The sequence below is a fragment of the Phasianus colchicus genome, chromosome 10 (genome assembly GCF_987193195.1).
Source record: "Phasianus colchicus chromosome 10, bPhaCol1.hap1.1, whole genome shotgun sequence".
Lineage (NCBI taxonomy): Eukaryota > Metazoa > Chordata > Aves > Galliformes > Phasianidae > Phasianus > Phasianus colchicus.
In genome coordinates this window covers 14,705,662-14,727,847 of record NC_143445.1, presented here as the reverse complement: position 1 = coordinate 14,727,847, position 22,186 = coordinate 14,705,662, and the positions used below count along the sequence as shown (strand labels likewise).

At 45.6% G+C, this 22,186-nt stretch overlaps 2 protein-coding genes across 2 annotated transcripts; one reads left to right on the top strand and one right to left on the bottom strand.

Annotated features, from left to right (window-relative positions):
• Positions 1-4,068: 4,068 nt before the first annotated feature.
• On the top strand, positions 4,069-11,015 carry CLDN16 (claudin 16). Its single transcript, XM_031603758.2, has 5 exons — positions 4,069-4,478; positions 8,210-8,312; positions 8,570-8,734; positions 10,041-10,232; positions 10,567-11,015. The coding sequence occupies exons 1-5, from the start codon at positions 4,335-4,337 to the stop codon at positions 10,704-10,706; spliced, it is 744 nt and encodes a 247-aa protein (XP_031459618.2). The 5' UTR covers positions 4,069-4,334; the 3' UTR covers positions 10,707-11,015.
• A 6,234-nt stretch (positions 11,016-17,249) lies between these two features.
• On the bottom strand, positions 17,250-21,118 carry TMEM207 (transmembrane protein 207). The gene is made up of 5 exons (XM_031603752.2): positions 21,044-21,118; positions 19,227-19,264; positions 18,841-18,885; positions 18,270-18,409; positions 17,250-17,395 (listed from the first exon to the last, which is right to left on the bottom strand). The coding sequence occupies exons 1-5, from the start codon at positions 21,116-21,118 to the stop codon at positions 17,250-17,252; spliced, it is 444 nt and encodes a 147-aa protein (XP_031459612.1).
• Between the last annotated feature and the right edge of the window lie 1,068 nt (positions 21,119-22,186).

Sequence of the window (22,186 nt, the reverse complement as noted above, 5' to 3'; positions counted from 1 at the left end):
TGAATGGGAGTGAGGGGCACGGTGTTCCAGAGTGGATGCTTCTTGTGCAGTGAGTCACTGGGCTGCAGGGGACAGCAGCAGGTCCAGGGACACGTCCTGGCTTACTGGGACAAGTGCTCACCAAAAGGGAGCCAGCTTCCTGGGAAGCATGAGCAGTTTCCACTGTGTGACTTCGCTTCCTTTGCTTTTCCCTGGAACTGTGGAAAGAGCCAGATGTGCACCCTGCTCCCTGTGTCCTTCCAACACGACTGAGATTGGAAGCACAGACCTTGTGCTTCAGTCACCTTTGCATCGTGGTGGGGGGAATTCAGGCTTATGCTGGGAGACGAGTGCTCAGAAGGGGATGACGATGCAGGGAAGTGGCAGGGAACCAACAGCCCACGGGGTGCCTGGGGACGAGGGCTATTCACGGAACTAAGGACATGCCAAGAAAAGGTGTGTCTGATCCGCTGCCCCGCTCCTCTGCCTGTACACGCCTGCGTGAGCCTGGTATGTAGTGACAGCACTGCGTGTTCTTGGTGACTGCTTTCAGGAACCCTGAGCGGTCACGCATGTTGGGCAGATAAAGATCTCACCACTCCCACGTGGAGAGTGCAGCCACTGTGTGGCAGGAGGAGCAGGGCTGTGACTCCTCGCTCTCGATCTAAGTCGCTTGCTTAGTCACCGCCTCAGTTTCCCCAGCACTAGAATGGGGTTAGTAATACGTCTCTGAAACGTTATGTTCCTCAGGTGTGGGGTTTACTATACAGCTGTAAAATAAAATGTATCATAGAATCATAGAAGCATTAAAATTGGAAAAGACCACAAAGTCCACGTAGTCCAATTGTCAGCTCATCTCCACCATGCCTACTAACCCTCATTTCCACGGCTCTTGAACATGCTGGCAGCAAAAGTGGGACACACTGTGCTCTGCTCATGGGACTGCAGCCTCACTGGGTGTTGTTCTAAGAACAATTCTGTGGGTACATGGCTGAAAATCAGCCATGATCCTCCCACAAGTAGCAGGAGTCCCTGTCACTTTCTCTAAGTACATCCGTAATGGAAATGAGAATGTAATAGCTTGTCTTTGACAGGGAACACAGTCCACTTTGTGCTAATGGAGTAATAAAAGCAATCAACCTGGAGCATGCTCATCTTATTACTGGGAGCATGCGAACCAGGTGATAAGGCTGCTGTGTTAGCCAGGTTGTGCTGCATTGTTCCCATGCAGTTTAAGAACTCTACAAGGCCAAGCTCTGGTAATTAAGTACTAGGACACTCCAGTGCTTTTGTTAGCCTCAAAGTATTGTAAATTTTAGAATCACAGAATCATTACGGTTGGGAAAGACCACTGAGATCATCAGGTCCTGCTGTCAACCCATCACACAATGTTCACTGACCACGTCCTTCAGTGCCACATCTCTATGGTTCTTGAACACCTTCAGGGACAGTGACTGCACCACCCCCCTGGGCAGCCTGTGCCACTGCCTCACCACTCTTTCTGAGAGGGAATTTTTCCTAATATCCAACCTGAACCCTACCTGGTGCAACTGAAGGCCATTGCCTCTCTTTATATAGCTGTTGCCTGGGAGAAGAGGTCGATCCCCACCTTGCTCCAACCTCCTTCAGGTAGTTGTAGGGAGGAAAGGTCATCTGTCATGCTATTCTGGGAATGCAAAGTATAAGAAGGTTCAGGCTGGATATTAGGAAAAACAACTTCTCAGAAAGAGTGGTTGAACCCTGGCACAGGCTGCACAGGGATGTGATGGAGTCACCACCCTGATATGTTCAAGAATTGTGGAGATGTGGCACTCAGGGATGTGGTTAGTGGGCAATATTGGTAGTGGGTGGATGGTTGGACTGGATGACTGATGACTGTCTCGTGTCACATGCTCTGTAGCAGTCTTACACCAAAGAAAGCTGGAGGATTCTGGCCTGCTCCTCAACAAGGCCAGGATGCTCCTGCGCCCCAAGCTAGATGCAAATGGCCAGTGTTAAGCCACTTCCCGTCCCCAGTGACTCACAGCCAGAGAAGCACTGGCATCCTGCTCCAGGAAGGGTCATTCACTCCCTTGCCCTGCAGGAAGGGTGCACACAGGGAGAGCATGGAGTTGGGACAGCAGCATGAATCTCTAGGCATGCGGAAAATAAACATAATATTGCCAGGACTGTAGAGAGATGGAGCAAATCATGGGTGCCATGGGCACCTGAACACCTGCCTTCAGCCTTTCAATGGTATTGCTTCTTGGACGTCCAGTGGGCTAAGCTTAGAACAAAAGCTTTGAAACACTACTCTGGCTATTAGTGTGGTCCTACTATCCTTCTGGGAGCTTTTTCTTTCTGCCTTATGCTTGTGTTGGGAAAAATAGCCTGTTCTCTCCAAATTGTGTTTTATTTTTTCTCTTAGAGAGGTTGTATGGGAGTTCAAGATGGTGAGATATGTATGGAGATGCATATAGTGTGGAATTGGCACAGGCTCCCCAGGGACATAGTCAGTGGGCATGGTGGGATTGGGTTGACATTTGGACTTGGTGATCTTAGTGGTCTTTTCCAATCTTAATGATTCTGTGAGTCTTTGATATGTCTGTAGCACGTTTCTTGCCCAATCCAGGCTCTGCTGGATTAACAGCAGTCCTTAACAGTAGGACAAGGGGAAATGCTTTTAAGTTGAGGGAGGGAAGATTTAGATTGGATGTCAGGAGGAAGTTCTTTACTATGAGAGTGGTGAGGTACTGGAACAGGCTGCCCAGAGAGGTTGTGAATGCCCCGTCCCTGAGATGTTCAAGGCCAGATTGGATGGAGCCCTGGGCATCCTGGTCTAATATTAAATAGGCAGGTTGGTGGCCCTGCATGTGGCAGGGAGGTTGGAGATTCATGATCCTTAAGGTCCCTTCCAACCCTGGCCATTCTGTGATTCTGCTGCTTGCAAGCTCTGCTCTTGTCCTCCGTAAGGATTCAGTTCTGTTTGTGGGAAGGCTCACTACAGCATCCAGCACAGAAAGATGAAAAGTTTTGCAGTGGTCACCTTCTAAGGATGGAATTATAAAACACAAATGAGATGAGGTAAAGCAGCACAGAGTCCTGCAGAGCCTGGCTTTTCGACGTGGGCATTTTGTTCTTTGTGCAGTGCCTTCCAGAAGCACACGCTGAGGACTTCTCTGTAGTGTGACCTCTGTAGAACGGAGTGATCCTGGGATCAGGGCAGAAGGCTGACTGTGGGAGTAAAACTGCTCCATGAGGCTATGAGAGGAATTCTACAGGCTACATCTATCATTGCAATAATAAATTTGTCATTGCTCTTGTATTTGGAAATCCTGGAGCAGAGAAAGCAAGCTCTGAGCAGCTTTGTAAAAGTACCGCCTGGCTCCATCTTCAGGTGGCAGCTGAGATTACAGCCACTCTCGGTTTGGAGGCAGACTGCACGCAGCTGAAAGCAGAGCAAGAAGCTGCTCCTCAGCCCTGCACAGAAGACTTGCCCACTGATAGTGAATCTCCTTTCTTTTATGGTTTCTCTTTCCAAAAGTAAAGATTGTTGAGTCTGTGCTGATTTTGTGCATTTGGACTTTTGGAATAGTCCTGGTCCCCCTTGGTTTTCCTGGAAGGTGCCCTGGAACTTGGCTGGAAAAGTTCAGGATTCCCATGTGTGAACTGCAGTGAACAAACTGATGAGCAGGCATGAGGAGTTTTGGGTTTGGCTCCACAGCTGAGTTGAGATGGCTGTTAGGAGCTGTTGGTGTTGGCTCTGGGGGCCCACAGCTGATGCCTGTTCCCTTCCCTTCCTAATGATGTTCCTGCATCAAGCTCAATCATTGGGGAACTGGAGCCCTGTGGAGGAACAGAAGGGCCTGGGAATTACCCTTGTACACATTATAGTTTCTCAGTGCTCAGGCATGAACAAGTCTGGAGGAATAAATGTTAACAAATTGCATGCATGTATGTATGGATGCTCTTGAGTGTGACTGAACAGTGCTCAACACTTCTGCACTGAACAACAGCTTTTGATTCTTTTTAGAAATCCCTGCTTTCCCAGTCCCTGCCATCATACTTTTCATTTTTTCCCCTCACAGGCCCAGGACTCCAGTTACCTGTGTGCCACTCCTGCTCAGCCCCATTCCCTCCAGCCAAGCATGACCAGCTCCAGCCATGTGGGGCTGATTGGTGGCAGGAGCTCTGGGCTCCCTCCTCCTATCCTCACTGTAGTCCTGCACTCCGGCAGCCATTCTCCACATGTGACATCTACAAAAGGCAGAAAGTCCTTCTGCTCATGGCCACTGGAACAAATAGAGGCAATCTGGGATGCTGAGGTTCTGCCTTTTGCCCAGCTTTAAGAACAAGACCTGGGCACTGCTTTTGCCATGCCGCTGGATGTACCGACACCTGCTGGGATGAGGTTTTTCCTCCAGTATGCCGGCTGTTTTTTTGCTTTTTTCTCTACTGGCTTTTTGATAGCATCTACCTGGACAGATTGCTGGATGGTGAATGCTGACGATTCCCTGGAGGTAAGATCTTTTGGAGAACCTGATCTCCAAATCAAACGTGTCCTAGAGAGAATTTGGTTTCTGGTATCATTGCTTCGCTTTCATCTACATTTCCCCTGTCATGCAGGATGAAAGTGGATGAAAATGAGATGAATGGCTCTGGCAAGAGCTGGGGAAAACTGGTATTTTGTGTAATTCTCTCTGCTGGATTTCACTCTCAGGAAAAGTTTAGAAGCTCCAGATGTAAGTGTGCGTGGACTAGAGTGTGTCACCCTGCAGCTCCAGCCTGCGTGGGTTTTTTGGAGATGTTTCTAATTTTGTAGGTCAGACTTCTTGGTGATGAAGTCCAACATGCACATGAACATTTTTCTTAACAGCTACAGAGCTATAGAGCTAGCAGAAGTCTATGGAGTACATAGGGACTGTCAGATCCAGCTCCCTAAAGTATTGTCTTGAACTTGTGCAGACATTAGCACTTTTATGTCAAGAAAAACAGCATAATCCCTCTGGTGTGACTGGGATATCACTCTTTGCTTATCATCCTAATTTGGAACACGTTTTAGATTCATTTCAGGAAGCTGTGAGTCACCTGGAGTAAGCTGAGGATGTTGCTATGATCAGAAAAGCCAAATTGAGTAACAGAATCATAGGATTAATAAGGTTGGAAAAGACCACTTGAGATCATCTAGTCCAACCATCAACCCATCATTGATCCATAATTTCTAAGCAGAATGGAGGAGGAAAACCCTGCTCCTAAGTAAAGTGAGTCCAGAAAAGAACCGATCCTGAGGCCATGTAACCTTGTCTTCTTGTCAGGAGGCACCTGTGCTGGGCTGTCCCTAAGCGTCCCATTAACACCCTGTGTGGTTATTAGCAGGTACCACTCTCACATTCCTGCTCTGAGTGTGAATACTAAATAATAGAGCAAAATGCCCCCAGCCTTAATACCTGACTGAATGAGCTCCCTAATGGCCCTAATGACTCACTGCTTCTCGCAATATGGGAATGCAGGGAAACCACTCATGGCCAGAAAGGTCTTCAGTATAAAACTGCTGGTTTCAGCTAGGAAGAGGGTAGTTCAGGCAAATTTTGACTTCAGGAGAAATCACAGAATCATAGAATCACTGAGGTTGGAAAAGACCACTAAGATCACTGAGTCGTGCTGTCAACCCATCACACCATCCCCACTGACCTGCATCCCTCATTGCCACATCTCTGTGGTTCTTAAACACCTCCAAGGACGGTGACTCTACCACCTCCCAGAGCAGCCTGTGCCAATGCCTCATTGCTCTTTCTGAGAAGGAATTTTTCTTAAGAAAGGACCTTTGTTCTCCAGTGTGGAAATCCCTTGGCCTCCAGCAGCTCATCTCTGCTGCAGGACTCAGGATCCAGCAAGATGCTGCAGCACAGAGCAGGGCTCGTGCTCATGCACTGTGAGCAAGGCTGGGGCAGGATTTGCAGTGGTTTGTGCTGGTAAAAGCTATAAACTGCTTCCTAACAAGCACTGTTGTGTCCACTCAGTCCCTCCCTGTTGCAGCTGGATTAAAAGAATCCCCACCACTGCTAAGCACTGCCTGGTTCACTCGTGCTCGGCAATCACTGCGTTGGCATCTTCTACAGTGCTATAAAACACCACATGCTTTCCCCAGGATGGTGAGCGTGTGCTTGTTCTTTCGTTTTTTATTTTTGTATTAGAATTATTTTAGTAGCAATTATACATTGCGCATAGGATATGATTATATGTATTGCAGTCATTACGCAGTCGATGTTTTACATGCGTACTTGTGCTAGGGAAAGCAGGTCGTGGCCATGTGTTTCACAATCAGAGCTGGAGATGGGAGTTTGGAACAAGAAGTGCAGCTTCTTGGAGAGCCCTTGGCTGGGCAGATTTGCTATGGGAGAAAAGAGAAATCAGAAATTAGTGCTTGGGTTTGCCCATGTTCAGCGCTAGCAAGAGTAGGTAACAGCTGAAACATCCCAAGAAACAAAAAACATTCATCAAGTTTTTCCCAATCTGGAAAGGGGGTTGATTCACAATCCAGATCGTTGATCACAGATTTTGTATCTCAAAGACCTGCTTCTGTTTTACACGGAAGCTAACAAAGCTTGGAATGCTGTTAGTCTCTTTATAAATAATGTTGATGAGGGTGCTGCCTGTAAGACTTAAAAAACAATACTAAGGTGAGCAAGTGAGGAAGTACATGAGAGTAGCAGCTGAATACAGAATAGCGTGAATAAACCCACAGAGATTTAGGATGAATATGAAATGGTATAAACACAAGCGGAACAAAATGCAATTTAATAAAAATATGTTAATTTCAAGTGAAAACTAACATCTATGCAAATTTTTTTCATAAAACTTTTCCCTTGAAAAATAACAGTCAATGAAACCATATCTTTTTCCTGCACAACTCTTCATTTTTGTGATATCATTCATTTGACTTGCCCCCAGCATTCTCAGAACTTGCAAGTAGTTTTCATCTTCACAAAACAAAATGTATGGATTGTTTTCACTGAAACTTGGGCAATAACTTTTTTTACCAGTCTGAAATAGTGAGTCATTTTTAGACACCTGTAATCTGCCATTCAGTATCACAGAGAGCATAGTTTGGCTTGTACACTGTGTTATGGAGTCTATGCTGTGGTTGGCTTCAGGCTTCAGTATATCCTGAATTAGACTTCATTAAGTGTCTGGTGTGCATTATTATCTGCTTTGCGATTTTCAAAGCATAAGAAAAAGAGATTTCTTGCATTATCCAAACCAGGACAGCTCTTGTCCCCTCTGACAGACCCATTCCCCATTCCCTGTTTCCAGTGGGGTGCCCCTGCCAACAGCAGGGAAGGTTGGAGCCCCAAGCTGCCCCCACATTATCCCTGCTCCTCCTATGAGCAATCCTAGAAGTGTTTCACAGGTGCTGACTGCCGTATTTGCATGGGTAATGAAAACACCTCCCCTGTTAAAGTAATTTATGGAAGGCTGGGCCAGGAACGCTATCTAAGGCTTCATGAGGATGGAAACGATGAGCCACCGTGCGACTGCAAGCTGTACAAAGCCTGGATGTCTCGACGATGAGTGTGATTGGTCCCACAGCTGGCAGTGTGCAGGAAGAGCCCCAGGGCCAGGATCAGCACTGACTGCCCCTGCTCTTCCAGCTGGTGTTTATGGCTGAGTCATTTGGGGCAGCCCTTGAGAAGCGTCTGGGAAGGGGCTCACACCTCCACTCTGCACAGAACACTCCCTTATCGTGATGGGGCCACCTCCTCCTGGTACGAGGCTGGTCCCTATGAGTCATGGGCAGCTCCATCCTCAGAGCCTTCTCTGCAGGGAGGTGGTTGGAAGGGAGTGGAATAGCAGATTCACGGGTCGTCCGGTCCATGGCCCTGCCCAGCTCAGCCTGGACGAATAACTGGCAAGGACTGAGCAAACCTCCTCTTAGATATCTCCAACCAGCCACCCCTAGATCTTCCCAGCATTTTTCCTCAGAATTTGTATCCTCCCCAATAGGACTTTTTTTTGTTTGTTTGTTTGTTTGTTTTCTCATCTGAATCCTTTTCATTCCATTGTAAAATCAAGAGCAGAAATAGAAAACATTGCCTTTTCTCTCCATCCTTCTCCTTTTCTTAGTATTTCCTACAAAATAACTCCGATTAGCTATCAAAACAGATGAACCAGGACATTTACTGAACTGCCCATCCACCAGATTGGTGGATATACTAACTTAGGGTCTTTTTTCTCTCTCCTTGACCCATAGGTGAGTACAAAATGCCGTGGTCTGTGGTGGGAATGTGTCACAAATGTTTTTGATGGGATCCAAACATGTGATGAGTACGACTCCATCTTCGCTGAGCACCCTGGTATGTAAGAGGCAAAGATGTTTCCATGAGAGCTGGGGACACCTGAGCATAGGACAGGGATCAAAAAGGGCATCTCTCCTATTCAGTCACAGATAATTTGGTGCACTTATATACTGTGACCGTATTTCTCTCAGTGAGGCATTAGTCCCAGGGAAAACTGGAGGAAGCTTCACCCCAGGAAAAGGTGTTCCCACAGGACCTGACCCAATTACCCACCCACATGTCCATTCCTCGTTTGTTCTGCTTCTCTTCTACAGTGAAGCTGGTTCTGACCCGAGCCATGATGATCACAGCAGATATCCTGGCAGGATTTGGATTTCTCTTCCTTGTCCTGGGACTGGACTGTGTGAAATTCCTTCCAGATGAGCCACTTATCAAGCTGCGCATCTGTCTGGTGTCTGGAGTTACCTTGCTCATTGCAGGTATTCTTGGACCATTCCTCACTTTGCAGGGCATCCTTCAGCAAAAAGGAGGTTTAATACCTTCCCTTATTTTGGAGACAGGAGCTGGTGATTTTCTAGAGGGCAAACACGAAGGAAGGATGTTTATTTGCTTTATCTGTGCAGTATAGCTTCCAGGACTGTCTGCCTGCCCCTAGCAACAAGTAGCTGAGTCTGTCTTCTTCCATTTCACTTATTGGCCAGATTCCTTGGTTGCTGAGCTGACAGACTTCCACTTATTGTTGATTTACCGTGAGGAAGTCAGCGTTGTTGATAGGGCAAAGAGGCAGAATTACCAGAAGACTAGAAATGCCCTGGCACCCTGATTCAGTTCCTGGCTCTTCCACAGATTGTGTGGCCTTGGGCAAGTCACTTAGCCCAAAATCTCTTCAGCTCATTTGTAACAAAAGGGTAATTTTTCTTTCCTTCCTGGGTGATAAATACTTTACTGACTGAGATGCTTTGCTATTACAGCCAGTGGAAGAGTTTTAAATACAAAAATAAATAGACTGCCAACAGGTTCCAAGTCATTTCATTTGACTTTATGACAATATTGAGCATCTACCTTCGCTTCAGCACATGTAGATTTAACATGAAACTCACTGCAGCTACTGGGTGCACATGTGAACTACTTAGAGAGGTTCTTTTAAACACCCTCCATGTGCCTCACAAAATCAATCTGAAAAATGTTGTCAAAGTTCAGAAAGTCAAAAGAGATTAGAAAATTAATATCTCAAAGAAACTTTACAAGAAGAAGAAGCTGAGATTTTTGGCACTTAATGCAGAAATCTGTGTGAGTCATAGAATCATAAATGTTGGAAAAGACCACTAAGATCATCGAGGCTAACCATCAACCCATCACACCATGCCCACTAACCCACATCCCTCAGTGCCACATCTCTATGGTTCTTGAACAGCTCCAGAGATGGTAACTCCACCACCTCCCTGGGCAGCCTGTGCTAATATCTCACTACTCTTTCTGAATAGAAATTTTTCCAAATATCTTACTTATATCCTATAAAAATGCTACAAACTGGAGCTGTGGGTATGAGATACAGCTCTTGTATACAGGGCTCAAGACAACATCAGCAGGGGCCAGGGTGAATCAGCCAAATAGAGCTGGGACAGAGCAGGGGCCAAAACTTGATGTCAAAGGAGGGTCTTCCCATCCTGAAGTTTGATCCAGGAGACTGAAGGCTACAGCTCAGGATTTTGTGCTTGTGGTCTCCTCATGACTGCTGTGGTCTGACTGTGGAGCTCTGTGTGGCACCTCCCTCCTGTCCTGCAGGTCTCCCAGGCATCACGGGATCAGTGTGGTATGCCATTGATGTCTACGTGGAGCGCACATCTCTGGTCTTCCACAACGTCTTTCTGGGCATCCAGTACAAGTTTGGCTGGTCGTGCTGGCTCGGCATGGCGGGATCACTGGGCTGCTTCTTATCTGGGTCCCTGCTCACCTGCTGCATGTACCTCTTCAGAGGTGAGGAGCCCGGGCAGGTCTGAAACACAGTGAAGGGACGGAAACATTGCTCAGGGCCTGCTGCAGGCCCATAGAGTTAGGAATGTCCTTCAAGGACATCCTTCAGGATAGTTGCTCATCCTTCACTGCAACATCTTCAGCTGTAAAATGGGAATAGTGTTATTTCAGCAGCACTATATAGCACATTGAGGGCATTGGGTGGGAGCTGAGGTGCAAGTATGGCATAAAATGTTATTATTTCATATCTCGGAGTGCTTCTTTCTCTGTATGGTGAGGGATTACAGTCTGAGAACCTCTGAGCACTTGTGAGTAGATCTCATTTCTCCCCTCACAGAGACCAGCTCTGGAAGGCTCCACTCTGCATACTCCTTGAGGAAAGGCTATTCCTCTGCTGGGACGATCGTAACAAACGTGAATTTGCCATCCTCACAAACAGCAACTGCCAAAATGTATGCCATGGACACAAGAGTGTGAGAAGGAGGCAGAGACATCAGAAGGAGCTCCACTCCAGTGGACTGTGCAGGGACTTGAGCTCCTATGGTTGTGGTATAGATGCAAAGTTGAATTCTGAGGTGTGTTGTGTGCTGTGCTGTTTGCATTATGACAGCTTTAAAAAAAAAAAAAAATCCTTCAAGAAAATAACCTCCAAGAAGATCTTGCTTTAGGGATTCCTGATGTCTTCAGTACTGAGGCTGCTTGCATAAGCACGGACTGAAATCATCAACACAGACTCTTCCAGCCTTTGGCTCATCGCTATCAGTGTGAGTGAAATAAATCAGCTGCTCCCACATCAGCCACCAGCTCTCAGCATAAAAAACCTCAAACTGTAAGATGGATCCCAATAGATGGAAGTACGAGAAGTGATGAATTCTTGGATTACACCAAGAAGGCACAGAGAGATCTGTACATGATAGGCATTTCTGTTACTCCAGCTTCCTGGAGTAGTAGAGGAGGAGCAATGTAGAATCACCGGCTAATGCGGATATACTTGCAGATCTCAGACTGTTGATTTCTCCTGCTCCCTTCCTGGAGTATGTTGTAGCTGGGGAGACTTCTCAGCCTTTGTCCTAATGGTCTTCAGCTTGTTTTATGCTGGTGGGAGGTGTTTTGTGACTTGAAACACATGGGTCAGGCCAAGCAGTGGCTCAGAGGACACTTTGGGGCTGACCATCTGTCCTTCCAGCTTTGTGCTCCTCTAGATGTGCCAGTAAAACATATGCATACCCCAAATACTGGCTTAACTCAGGATGCAAATTCCTCAAATACACAAGTATACACAAATTATTACATAAACATTCACAAGACATTTTTGCCTTCAGTGCGCGCATGTAGTATAAGGGTTAATTCTGTTCTCTGCACGCTAACTGTTAGCTTTGGAGGATCTATCTCCTGCACAAGAGGGCTAAGTAAAGGTCACGGCAGCCCTTAGGTTTGCTGGGTTAATGTTTTGTAACAACCGGTTCAACGCTGAGTTGCTTCATTCAAATCCTGCTGACAGTCTACATGATGTTTTGATCAGTTGTTAATATGTAATGGTTCATGCACTGATTGATCGAACTCTGAATCTGATTTCATGACTGCAGCGTGTAGTCCTCATTAGTTCATTGTCATACCTTGATGCCAATCTATTTTAGTTTGGTCCTTTACTCATTAGCAATAAATCATTCAGGAAGAACATAGGATTTCTTTTCCCTTTCAAAATCACAACCAGTCCCCAAGCCTAAGGACATTGCAGGTGAGCTCATGTATTAAGGTTTTCTTTAGTTCTTCCAAATTCCTATCGGGGCAGCCTATCGGGGCTCTGGCTGGTTATAGGTTACAGAGGGTAGCAATGTCTTAGCTCTTTGCTAAGATGATTTCATGCTCTACAAATAGATATTGATTACCCATTTTGATGTATGCAAGCAAGAGAGAGATAATAAAATGATGACATCTACAGTAGCTGTCCTTTCCTGCTTGCAGTATATTGTCCTTTCACTGTCTTGGTCAGCTTTGGCCAGAAGGGCTCTTACTGCAGTTCTAATGCAAACTCTCTCTTTGTAAAGGTCTTTGCAAGAAACAAACAGGAATAGTTTGCTTTTACATGGGAAGGTGTGCAGTTTAATTTATGCCCCTCCCCTAGGAGTATCTTCTTTCACTGCCTTTGCCCACTGTGCACTGGCACAAGAACTTGAATGCATCACTCCTAGAAAGGGACGCAGAGTATACCAATATATTGATGATGTGTTGGTTGGGGCCTTATGTCTCACCTGACTGGGAGAACATAACCCTCTTAAGGACCGACACCTGCATTTGAAAGATAACAAAGGGCTGTGGGATGCTTGGCAAGTAGCATTCAAGGCCGGTTTGGATGGGGCTTTGAGCAACCTGGTCTAGTGGAAGGTGTTCCTGGGCTTGGAACTAAATGATCTGAAAGGTCCCTTCCAACCCAAACAATTCTATGATTCTATGATTCATCTATTTTGACTTTCTGAAGGGAAGCAATATGCATTAGTAGGAGTTGAGATTGTGTCAGAGTTGACCCAGGCCAAGCAGTCTCAGGAGATAACACTGTGAGGGGTTTGAAGCTCTAGTTTAGCTGTTTGCCCAAACCCCAAACAATACAATCCAATAATGGGAGTCAATTTACTGACAGGCCTGAGATGAAGAGATTCAGTGGGTATTCCACACCCCTTATTACCCTTAAACGAATCCAGTATCGCAGTGGGATACAAATAAACATTTGCTGATTGTTAGAATTTTGAAACTTCAGTGACCCTGATCAGATCATGAAATTCTTATCCTGTCCTTGTGAACTAACATATCCTCATGCAGGTGCATGGATATTTTCTAAAACATGGATTTTGCTACTTCTCACACACATTGATTTTTCTGTGAATTCAGTATATCTGAACTATTATTTTCTCTAGATAAGATTGTTTCTTTAGAATTCTGTTTTCCTTACATATTGTCATATTTCTGAGATACAATAAATACAGTTGCGTTTGAGTGTCATCTTCCTCTAATGCCTCTTCCAAGGTTTTCCCAAGGAGGTGTTTGGGTAGGTGATCTGCCCTGATTCCTGGGAGGGAAATCACTGCTTTCTTGGAAGGAAAGCAGGTTTTAGGAAAGTAGGGTGGGATTCCAGACTTTTGCTGATACTGACAGATGCCATACCCCAATCCACATCAGTAGTGGCAGCAGCACTTTGACAGCTGGCCAACTCTATCCCTAGTTTTGGCACATCTACTTCTCATCAATTTTTTAAACTTGCAAAGAGAGAAAAATATAATTCCACCAAGAAAACTAGGTTTTCTCTCTCAGATGGAGGCTGGAACCCCACTGTTTGCTTTTTTACCACTTTTAAATACAGTGAACAGGAGATTAAATGACAAAAATACTCTGTCCAAGCATTGTCACAGGGAGCAGAGGACAAATTTATTTGAGTAGCTATTGAGTTCCTGCTGTAAGATGCTTTTGAGCAAGAAAGGAAAGAGCCTGAACTGTACCATAGAGTTACCTAGAGAGTATCTGTCCCCACCCTCATCCTCATCCTCCCTATACAAAAGCCTGTAGCGCAGAGTCTTCAGATGACATTCAAAGAAGAGATTAATGAACAATTCTAGGTTTTTTCACAATATTCCCTGTTATGATTCAAACACCTTCCTTTTTGCTCTATTTTGCTCAAGAGCCAGTTAATGACTTTATTATTCAGCTGTTGACATGTGGAGGTGAAAGTCCAACTCTGTGCCTCCCCATGTTCCCATTGTCTTTGGCTTCCAGATTGTCACCAAGCAATTATCTACTCTTCTTTGCCCCTGTTTCCACCTGTCAAGGTTTTTTGATGAGCGTCTTCACAAATAAACCTGCCTTTCAGTATTTTCTGGACTTTTCTAGAGCAGCTTGCTATTTCTTCTCAGAGTCAGTGAGCAGTACATATTACAAGATGAGAGGAAGTCAGAAGGTCACAGCAGAACATTTTCAAAATAGACCCAACTTCTAAGGCAATGAGTTGTAAAGAAATAGCTTATCTTTCCACAGAGCTTAGGAAACATCAGCCAAACTGCAATAATTGACCTTGTTAAAGGCTGAGTGCTCACAAAAGCATAAGATTCCATGTAAAATTTCTGCTTCTGTAAGGGTGGAAACACTGGTCTACAGAAACCTTGACAGGTGATGGCTTTAAGTGCATCAGGGGAGATTCAGGTTGGATATTAGGAAAAGTTTCTTCCCAGAAAGAGCAGTGGTGCACTGGCACAGGCTGCCCAGGAGGCAATGGAGTCACTGTCCCTGGAGGTTTTCAAGGGACGTGGTTATGGGCATGGTGGGGATGGCTTGGATTTGGTCATTTTAGTTGTCTTTTCCGATCTCAATGATTCTATAATTCTACCAGAGCACCAGGGAGTAAGGGTGCATGCAGGCTAAGAGGGGTAGCTTTTGTGGAGCAGCGTTAGACTGATGGGGCTTCCTCAGTGTACTTACAGAAGGAAGGAGCTCATCCCTTTCTTTGTTTTCACAGTCAGGAAGCCAAGGACCAGGACAGCTCTTCTCGTGAGCTGGGCTGCCCTGCCCACTGAGCTATCAGATCTTTCTCAGGGTGCTCCACTTCCCCACCCCAGACCAGCAAGGTTGGTTTATTAAAAAAAAAAAACACCAACTCACCCCCAAGCAATCCCACATGAACCCTTTTCACACATAGCTGCCCAGGGCTCCCACTGCGTTGCAGAAGTGACTTGGTGACAACCAGTATCTTGCTTTACTGGAAACCACTCTTCACAGTTTTGATTGTGTCCTTTCATTTCTTTTTGCCTGATGAAATCACTGTAGACACGAAGCAGAATGCACACTAGCAGCGCAGGATCAACAGCTTGCTGCCAGCAAAACTGCTGCAAGAGCTGCAGCCGCCTCGGAGTGCTGCTGAAAGTCTCGCTTGCCCTCTGTTGGGTGCTTGGGGAAAGCTTTACCTCCTTGGAAATGAATGCTGCTTGCTAGAATTTGTGGAAGAGGGATTCAGAGTGATGGAGGCACTGAACAGAGCTCTCCTTGCTTGTTAGCCTCTCCGGTCACCTGATTAGAAGGTGACATTCAGTGAAATCAGGGGGTGGCTGTGTATTTAGGGGCAAGCAATTAACAAGCAGAGGAGGGCAGTGTTTTATGCAGCACGTAATGCAAACAGCCTGTGGAGTGCACTTCCACCAAAGGGTCACTGCAGCAAATGCTGCGCGGAGGTTGGAAGGAAGCGGCGGCTGATTTAATGCCCACTAGCAGGCTGTGCAAGCTGAAGTGACAAACATAATCAAATCTCATGCTTCAGGGCATAAATTGAAGGGGCTGAGTAGTGGAAGTAGTTATGTATATAAAAGGCCTGATCCTGAGAGGTGCTAATCACCTGCAGTTCATCAAGGGAAAGGACACTCAGGGACTGCTCAACTTCTCAGCTGGCTGACTCCGTACTTGCTAATTTTCCTTATTAATAAACCCCGTAATATTTCAGCCCGCTGGCACAAGCATTCATTTGGCTACAGTAACATTTATTTCCTCTCACACGGGAGTCAAACATTAAAGCTGCTTCTAAAATAAGATTTTATGGAGATAATTTGTAGTAGTGCTGGCAGAGAATTTGTCTCTCAAAATATGCTATTATTCTTTATCTACCTGAGGTACTCATATAGCCTCATCAAGAGGATATGCGAGCACTTCATAACTTTTGGTGGATTTATCTTCCCAGTTTCCTCCCTGAGCAGGTTAATGGGTACTACTCCCACCCTAAGGCTGGGGAACTGCTTTTGGGGGTAGGATTCATCCTTTGTGCCACCTAAAATGTGCCCAGGGAACTGCCAGGCACATGCTAAGTACTGCATTTACTTTTGGCTTCTTCACCACAGGGCTCTGAATACAGGCACCACTGAGAGAGCAGAGGAAAAGAGGTCAAACTGACCCCAGTCTTAATGCTCATGGAAAATAAAGGAAATCTTTGCTTTCATCTGGAATCCTGCTAAGGGGGAAATTCTGCATCTTTTCTCTGTAATTTGAGAACTAGGCAGGTTATGCCTCCTAGGAATGGCTTGGGTAGAGCTGATTCTGCTTGGGAGCAAGGCAGTTTGGAGAGCTTCTTGAGTTCTCTCCCCATCCTGTCTGCAGTGGTCACCTCAGAGAAAATAATAGTTTTTTTCCTAATAAATTCCTGTGACAGAGCATCAAATCCCTGACCCCACAATTCCTGTCCATGGGGAGTGACTGTGTGGGCACTGTGTGGGTCCTGAGCCATACGAGGCCTTTAGGTACAGTAGTGTAAGAGTTGTGCATGGAGGTCAGTCATCATTAAATTAAGAATAGCTCAAGTGAGAAAACTCCCTTTTTTTGTTTGTTTTGCAGCTGCCAAGATTTCCCCTGTAACTCCCATCCTTTACTTTCCTTCTCCTGGCTATAAATTTGCTGCCTTCTGGGCTAGATAAATCTGATATGCTGTGCTAAATATTTTAAATGTGGCAAACGATTCTTCATCGCAGAGTGGCATGATTGCATTACAATATATTAGAACAACATGACTTTGCCAGAGGGTGTTTGCTGGCACTGCGCCGAATGAAGGAGGCAGCTCAAGTTTGAGAAGTAACTATCGAATCGTTTATCAACATTCATTCCTAAAACACATGGGGCTGCACCAGCTCGAGAAAGAAATCTGTGGGCTGAGCCAAAAATCCTGAGCACAGATCTTTCAGTGTGCTTCTCAAAATTCAAGAGCCCTATCAAAATGTCAGCACGAGCCCCTGTGACAGATTCAACACATGCTTCTGGCATCTATTGTGTTGCGTTTGGTCTCCCTTCTTAAGCTCATGTGAAATACGTTCTGCTTTTTAGGCTCTTGGCCTAAAATTGAAAATGGCCTGATTTTCTCTCACTACTGTAGCACGATGGAAGTTCTCTGATGAACCAAGTGGGACAAGAAGTTGGGCGCAATGATCCTCATGGGTTCCTTCCCACTTGGGATATTCTATGATTCTATGATTCTACATACTGCAGAAAGACAACGAGTGGTGTCTAGAGTTTATTTTCCTTCATTATGTCCTCATAAGATGGAGGCAACTCAGTTCCCCCGGGGTTGAGCTGAAGGGCAGGAGAGGACCTCTCCACATTCATGCAGGTGCTTGGAGATCTGGAGAATGGGCACTGAGGGGCTTCGCTCGCTGGAGAGAAAGCAAAGCAGTAAATGTAGAGCAGGCAGAGAAGGACAAGCTCTGGGGAAAGAGGGGTGAGCTGGGGACGACCTGTCAAACCACTCGGAAACAAGAAAGGCATGGGTGTAATTTGTGAATCACAAAGCCTCTCACCACAAACTCCAGATGTTAGAAGTGAGAACTGAAGAATCTGGGTGGGTTTGGGTGGATCCTCCCCACGGAGACGTTGCTCATGACCACCCAGAAAGCAGGCAGTTCTTCCTCTGGGAAGGGCTTAGCTTAATCACAGAATGAGCTTTATTTCTCTTGGAGAGGCTGGTGCCTGGACCAGCCTGCTGGCAGTACTCCAGGTCAGCTCTGGGCATTACACACAGTCCTTATAGCCCATTCCCCAAATTCTGGGTGTTTCTAGGGCAATGCAAGGGTGGTTACTGCAGTAAGCAGCATCCACCAAGACATCAACTTTACTGACAGATATCAGCCCATTGAGATACTTGCTGGGGTGGCTTATATTGAGCAGGGAGGTGAGAAATTCAATTCGCATACTGGGAAGGGCTGCCAGGTGTCAAGGAGAAGGTCCCTCATCCCTCCAGTGTCAGGATGGCCAAGCCCCAGATTGGCATCTTTGGGACATATAGACATACAGGGACAGCACTGAGTTCAGCTGAAGGTTTGGCTAGGGAAAAAAATGTGGATGTGGCTCACTTAAGCCCTGCAATCTATGGTGCAGTCATCAACCCAAGGTGCCCAGCTTGGGCACTGCACTGTTCACCAGATGCAGCCTGGCTGCCACTCACAGCTGGCCACTTCGTGCTGGGTTTTGGATGGAACCAGCAGGGAGGGGACCAACGGTATCTTGCAGGAGGCAGGAAGTAGGACTAACCACAGAAAGCATCCGAGCTGCTGAGTGCAAAGACGGCCAGAGTGCGTGGTTGGAGGCTGCTCCGCCGCTTCAGCCAGCACTGCAGGCAGCAGCAGATCCCGCAGGACAGGAACAGGGCCAGGAGAAACAGCATCAGGAACCTGAGGCAGAGGCAGCAGGGGAGGAACAGTGCCATCACCATCTGCGGGCAGCACCAACAGATGGCTGCGTGTCTTCAAATTAACATATTCATTAATGTATTTTGCAAATAGCTGTTAAATGTTGAATTTTCTCCATCAGTGTGCTGGACATGATCAAAGTCCCGGGAAACCAACATCTCTCAGTGATGAGTGTTGTCTGGAATTCAAGCATTTCTCCCAGAAATCATTCATCAGGTTTGCCCATCTCTGTTGTCAGTGTACAGAGTGAAGCTATGGATTAATGACTCTCATTAGTCAGTAAAGACAGAATATAGGGACAACCCAGGAGCAATGCTCTCCAGCTATCTGTCTCTCTTAATGCCTTTCTCTCCATATATCCATCACGTAATATTATTTGCCAGCTTTCTCTCTGGAACAGATCTGAAACTTACCACACGTACCAGCTGCTAAAGTTTTCATCGTTCTGCCTGATGCACCTAACAAGGGAAAATGAAAGGAAGCTTCAGTCCAATGTGTACGAACCAGACGGGTTCCAATGCTTGGCCATCAGCATGAAGAAATGCATCACCAGTAAGTGCATGACTGAGAACCTTTCCTCCATCGAGGGAGCAAGATCAGAAGTTTAGATGGGAGCAGAAGCTGATGATATGCATGATGACTGGTTTGCCATTCAACACCAGCACCCACCACCCGTGTTTTTGCTGAAAAAGCAGAGGAACAAAGAGCTGCTGGCTTCCCTTTTCACTCTGGGAAGGAAAGCCATTGCTGGAAGCCTGCGGTGGGAGTGGGTGGGAAGCACAGAAATACATACACTCACCTCTCACCAGGCTCGCAGTCGGGCTCAGAGCCTGCTGGCTGAAAACATACATGGAAATCAGAGAGGGCAAATCATCTTTTTTGTTGTTGTTCTGTTTGAAATCATTGTAATGACCAGTCTTGTCTTGGAGCGGGAAGTTGGAGGGAAGAGCAATAGAGGTGCACCTGCATGGGTGAAGTCGCTCCTCTCCCTGCTCCCATCCCTGTGTGTCTGTGCTCTGAGCCTGTATTGAAATCAGTGGGTAATCTCCCCGACAGCTCGATAAATTCAATAGTTTGAAGATGAAAGCTGGACCAAGGGGAACACACTTCCTTTTATGTGAAAAGGGAAGGCTGGGAGCTGGGAGAGGAGCAGTATCAGAGATCTGCTTACAGAGCTGGGCTGTATTCTTCAGAAATGTCAGCTGAAGAATTTCCTGTGCCTAATTACTGGTTGCAGATATTTTCCAGTGGCTAATTGTGAATGTAGCTGTAAATTGGGGCCGTTGTGACTGGACGTGTGCTCTGCCTTGCATTTTTCTATTTCTGGATAGCAGTAGTGCATCATTCCCAGAGTCAGGTTTCAGGTATGTGTATTCGCAATTGCAAATATGTGAACCCGAAACTTGTTCTTCAGGTATATTTTCTACTCTCTGCTCAAGCAAGTTTACTTTTGCAAGCCTTGTTGACCTTAGCTTCAGTTTCAGATTATCTAGGCAAAAAGTAACCGGACTGGTTCATCAGCAAGATTAAATCCAATTCAATACAATCTTCAGACAATTCGCATTAGGTGTGTTACAACACTTCACGCTTTGCTACAAAAAAATCCCCCTTCAGATCTGATATAGAATTGCAACAACACCGGGAAAAAATAAACAAGATGGAAGAGTTAAGATGTATTTCTTGGAAAAATGTATAAACATAATTCATAAGCCATTATATTACTTGGATTTCCATCTTTATAAGCCTGAGGGATGCAGAGATTTCTGACTTTGAGTGAAGCTAAAAAGCTCTGTTGAGGATTAGAAATCTGTACCAAATATGTATATTTGAGAGGTTTCAAGTTACGTCTCTAATTAACAGGACTTCTTGTAAAGAGCAAGAAATCACAGATCTCTATAGCCTGTTTAATCCTGTGCACACTGCCTTTTGGTGTAATGGGGGCACAATCAGCCCCTCGTTTCGCCAGAGCTCTGTAGGTATAATGAGTCCCTCATTATCTATGGAATTTCACGAGCGGCTGAAACCTGAATGAGGAAGAGGGAAAAAGGCAGAAGCTTCAAAATGAACTCTTCCAGACATGTCCTTTGAAAATTGAGCTAATTTGCTGTGTCACACATGCACCCTGGTGCAGAATATTTTAATTTTTTTGCACTTCAGCTGATTGTTAGAATAACAGGTCAAAACCAGACAGCCGATTGCTGCGATTGCGTGTGCCCTGAGTATTCTTCATGGCTGAATGACAACCTCTGGGCTCTCCTTTATCATTCTTCAAACTACTTCAGCCCAGCTACCATCGCATGGTTGAGCTGCAGCAAAGTGCATCTCACTGGGTCAGTAATCCATCAATGCAGCCAAACACCCACCCTTACTGCTGAAGACTTGTGCTCTTCCATTTCAGTAACCATAGAGAGAATAAAAAATTAAGGTATTCAAGCTTTTTCTTCTTTACTTGGAAATGTTGTGAATATTAAACCCACCTCAAATTTACCAGGTCGCCCCACCAAGAGAGAAGTCAGTTGAAAGAAAAGGATGCTGATTAAATTCAATAAAAGTTGAATCATCCCCCCAGAAAAACTCCTAACATCTTGCTGCTTGCAAGATGAGGGGTTTGGTTACCTGGAAGAAGATAAAATACAGAACTCCAGCTTCTGTGATCCATGAAGTGAAACACAAAGCTCTGGGTCTCTGCATCACTAACCGGAGAGATGCAGGAAGAGCTTTGTTTGTGGCAGCGATTTGGAGCTTTTAAAACTTCCTTTGGCCACAGAGCACACTACCCAAAGGCTTCACATCCTTTGGAAATCACTGCTAGCCAGGTAACAAACTCAGGGTTTGCATAGACGCACTCTAATAGCTGCTACAAGTTAAATGAACACTAGTTTGAGGTCAACACCTTGCAGGTGTTTTGGCATTTTCATAGGTGTTAACAAATTCCTGTTGCTGAATCTTAGTTCCATATTAACCTGTGTCCGTTTTTAGCAGGACCTTCTACAAACAAAGAATTGCCAGATTTTGTGGATATGCTTTTATTACATGGTGCCTTTAGCTGCAGTTCTGTCATTGCAGGAAGAGCAATGCTGCCTTCAAGTCTCTGTACACTGTGCCTCTGACCTCAGCATGAAGTCAGCACGTACCCAACCCACCTCCACCAGCACCACCACTGCTGAATGCGGCTGCTGGTGTTGGTTGCAGAAGACAATGCATCAGGAAAAGACATACCTAAAGTGGTTTTCATGAAATACCAAATTTTGTTGCAAGCACCCATTTCACGCTGACTGATAGCTACACCCAGATCATGTAGTTAAAACTGGGATGGAACACAGTTTGCATTGAATCTCTGATAACCACAAAGCGGGGATGATGCCAGGTTGTTTGGTAGCCAATAATAGATTGTCACTGAAGCTTACAGCCTGTGGCTGAGACGCACCATTAGCTACAGCTCTTCCAGGTTTAACACAAAGAGTGTTGCTGTGAATATGTTTACCAGTCGATCCAGAAGTTAAGCATTATGTTGTGGTGCCATTACTTCAGTAATGATTGACAGAGCTAAGCTGATCTTGAGGTATGTCTCCATGGTTTTTCCTCAGCGAAGAGGTCAAGATGTCTAACTGACTGATACATGTGCTCAAGCCAGGTTTGATATTTATTTTTAGTGCTTTGCATAAAGCCTGGTCTTCTCAAACATGCACTTCAGCTCACTGCTAATTAAAGGCAAGCTGCTGAAATGATGCTTTCTGAGAAAGCACCTCTCTTAATGCT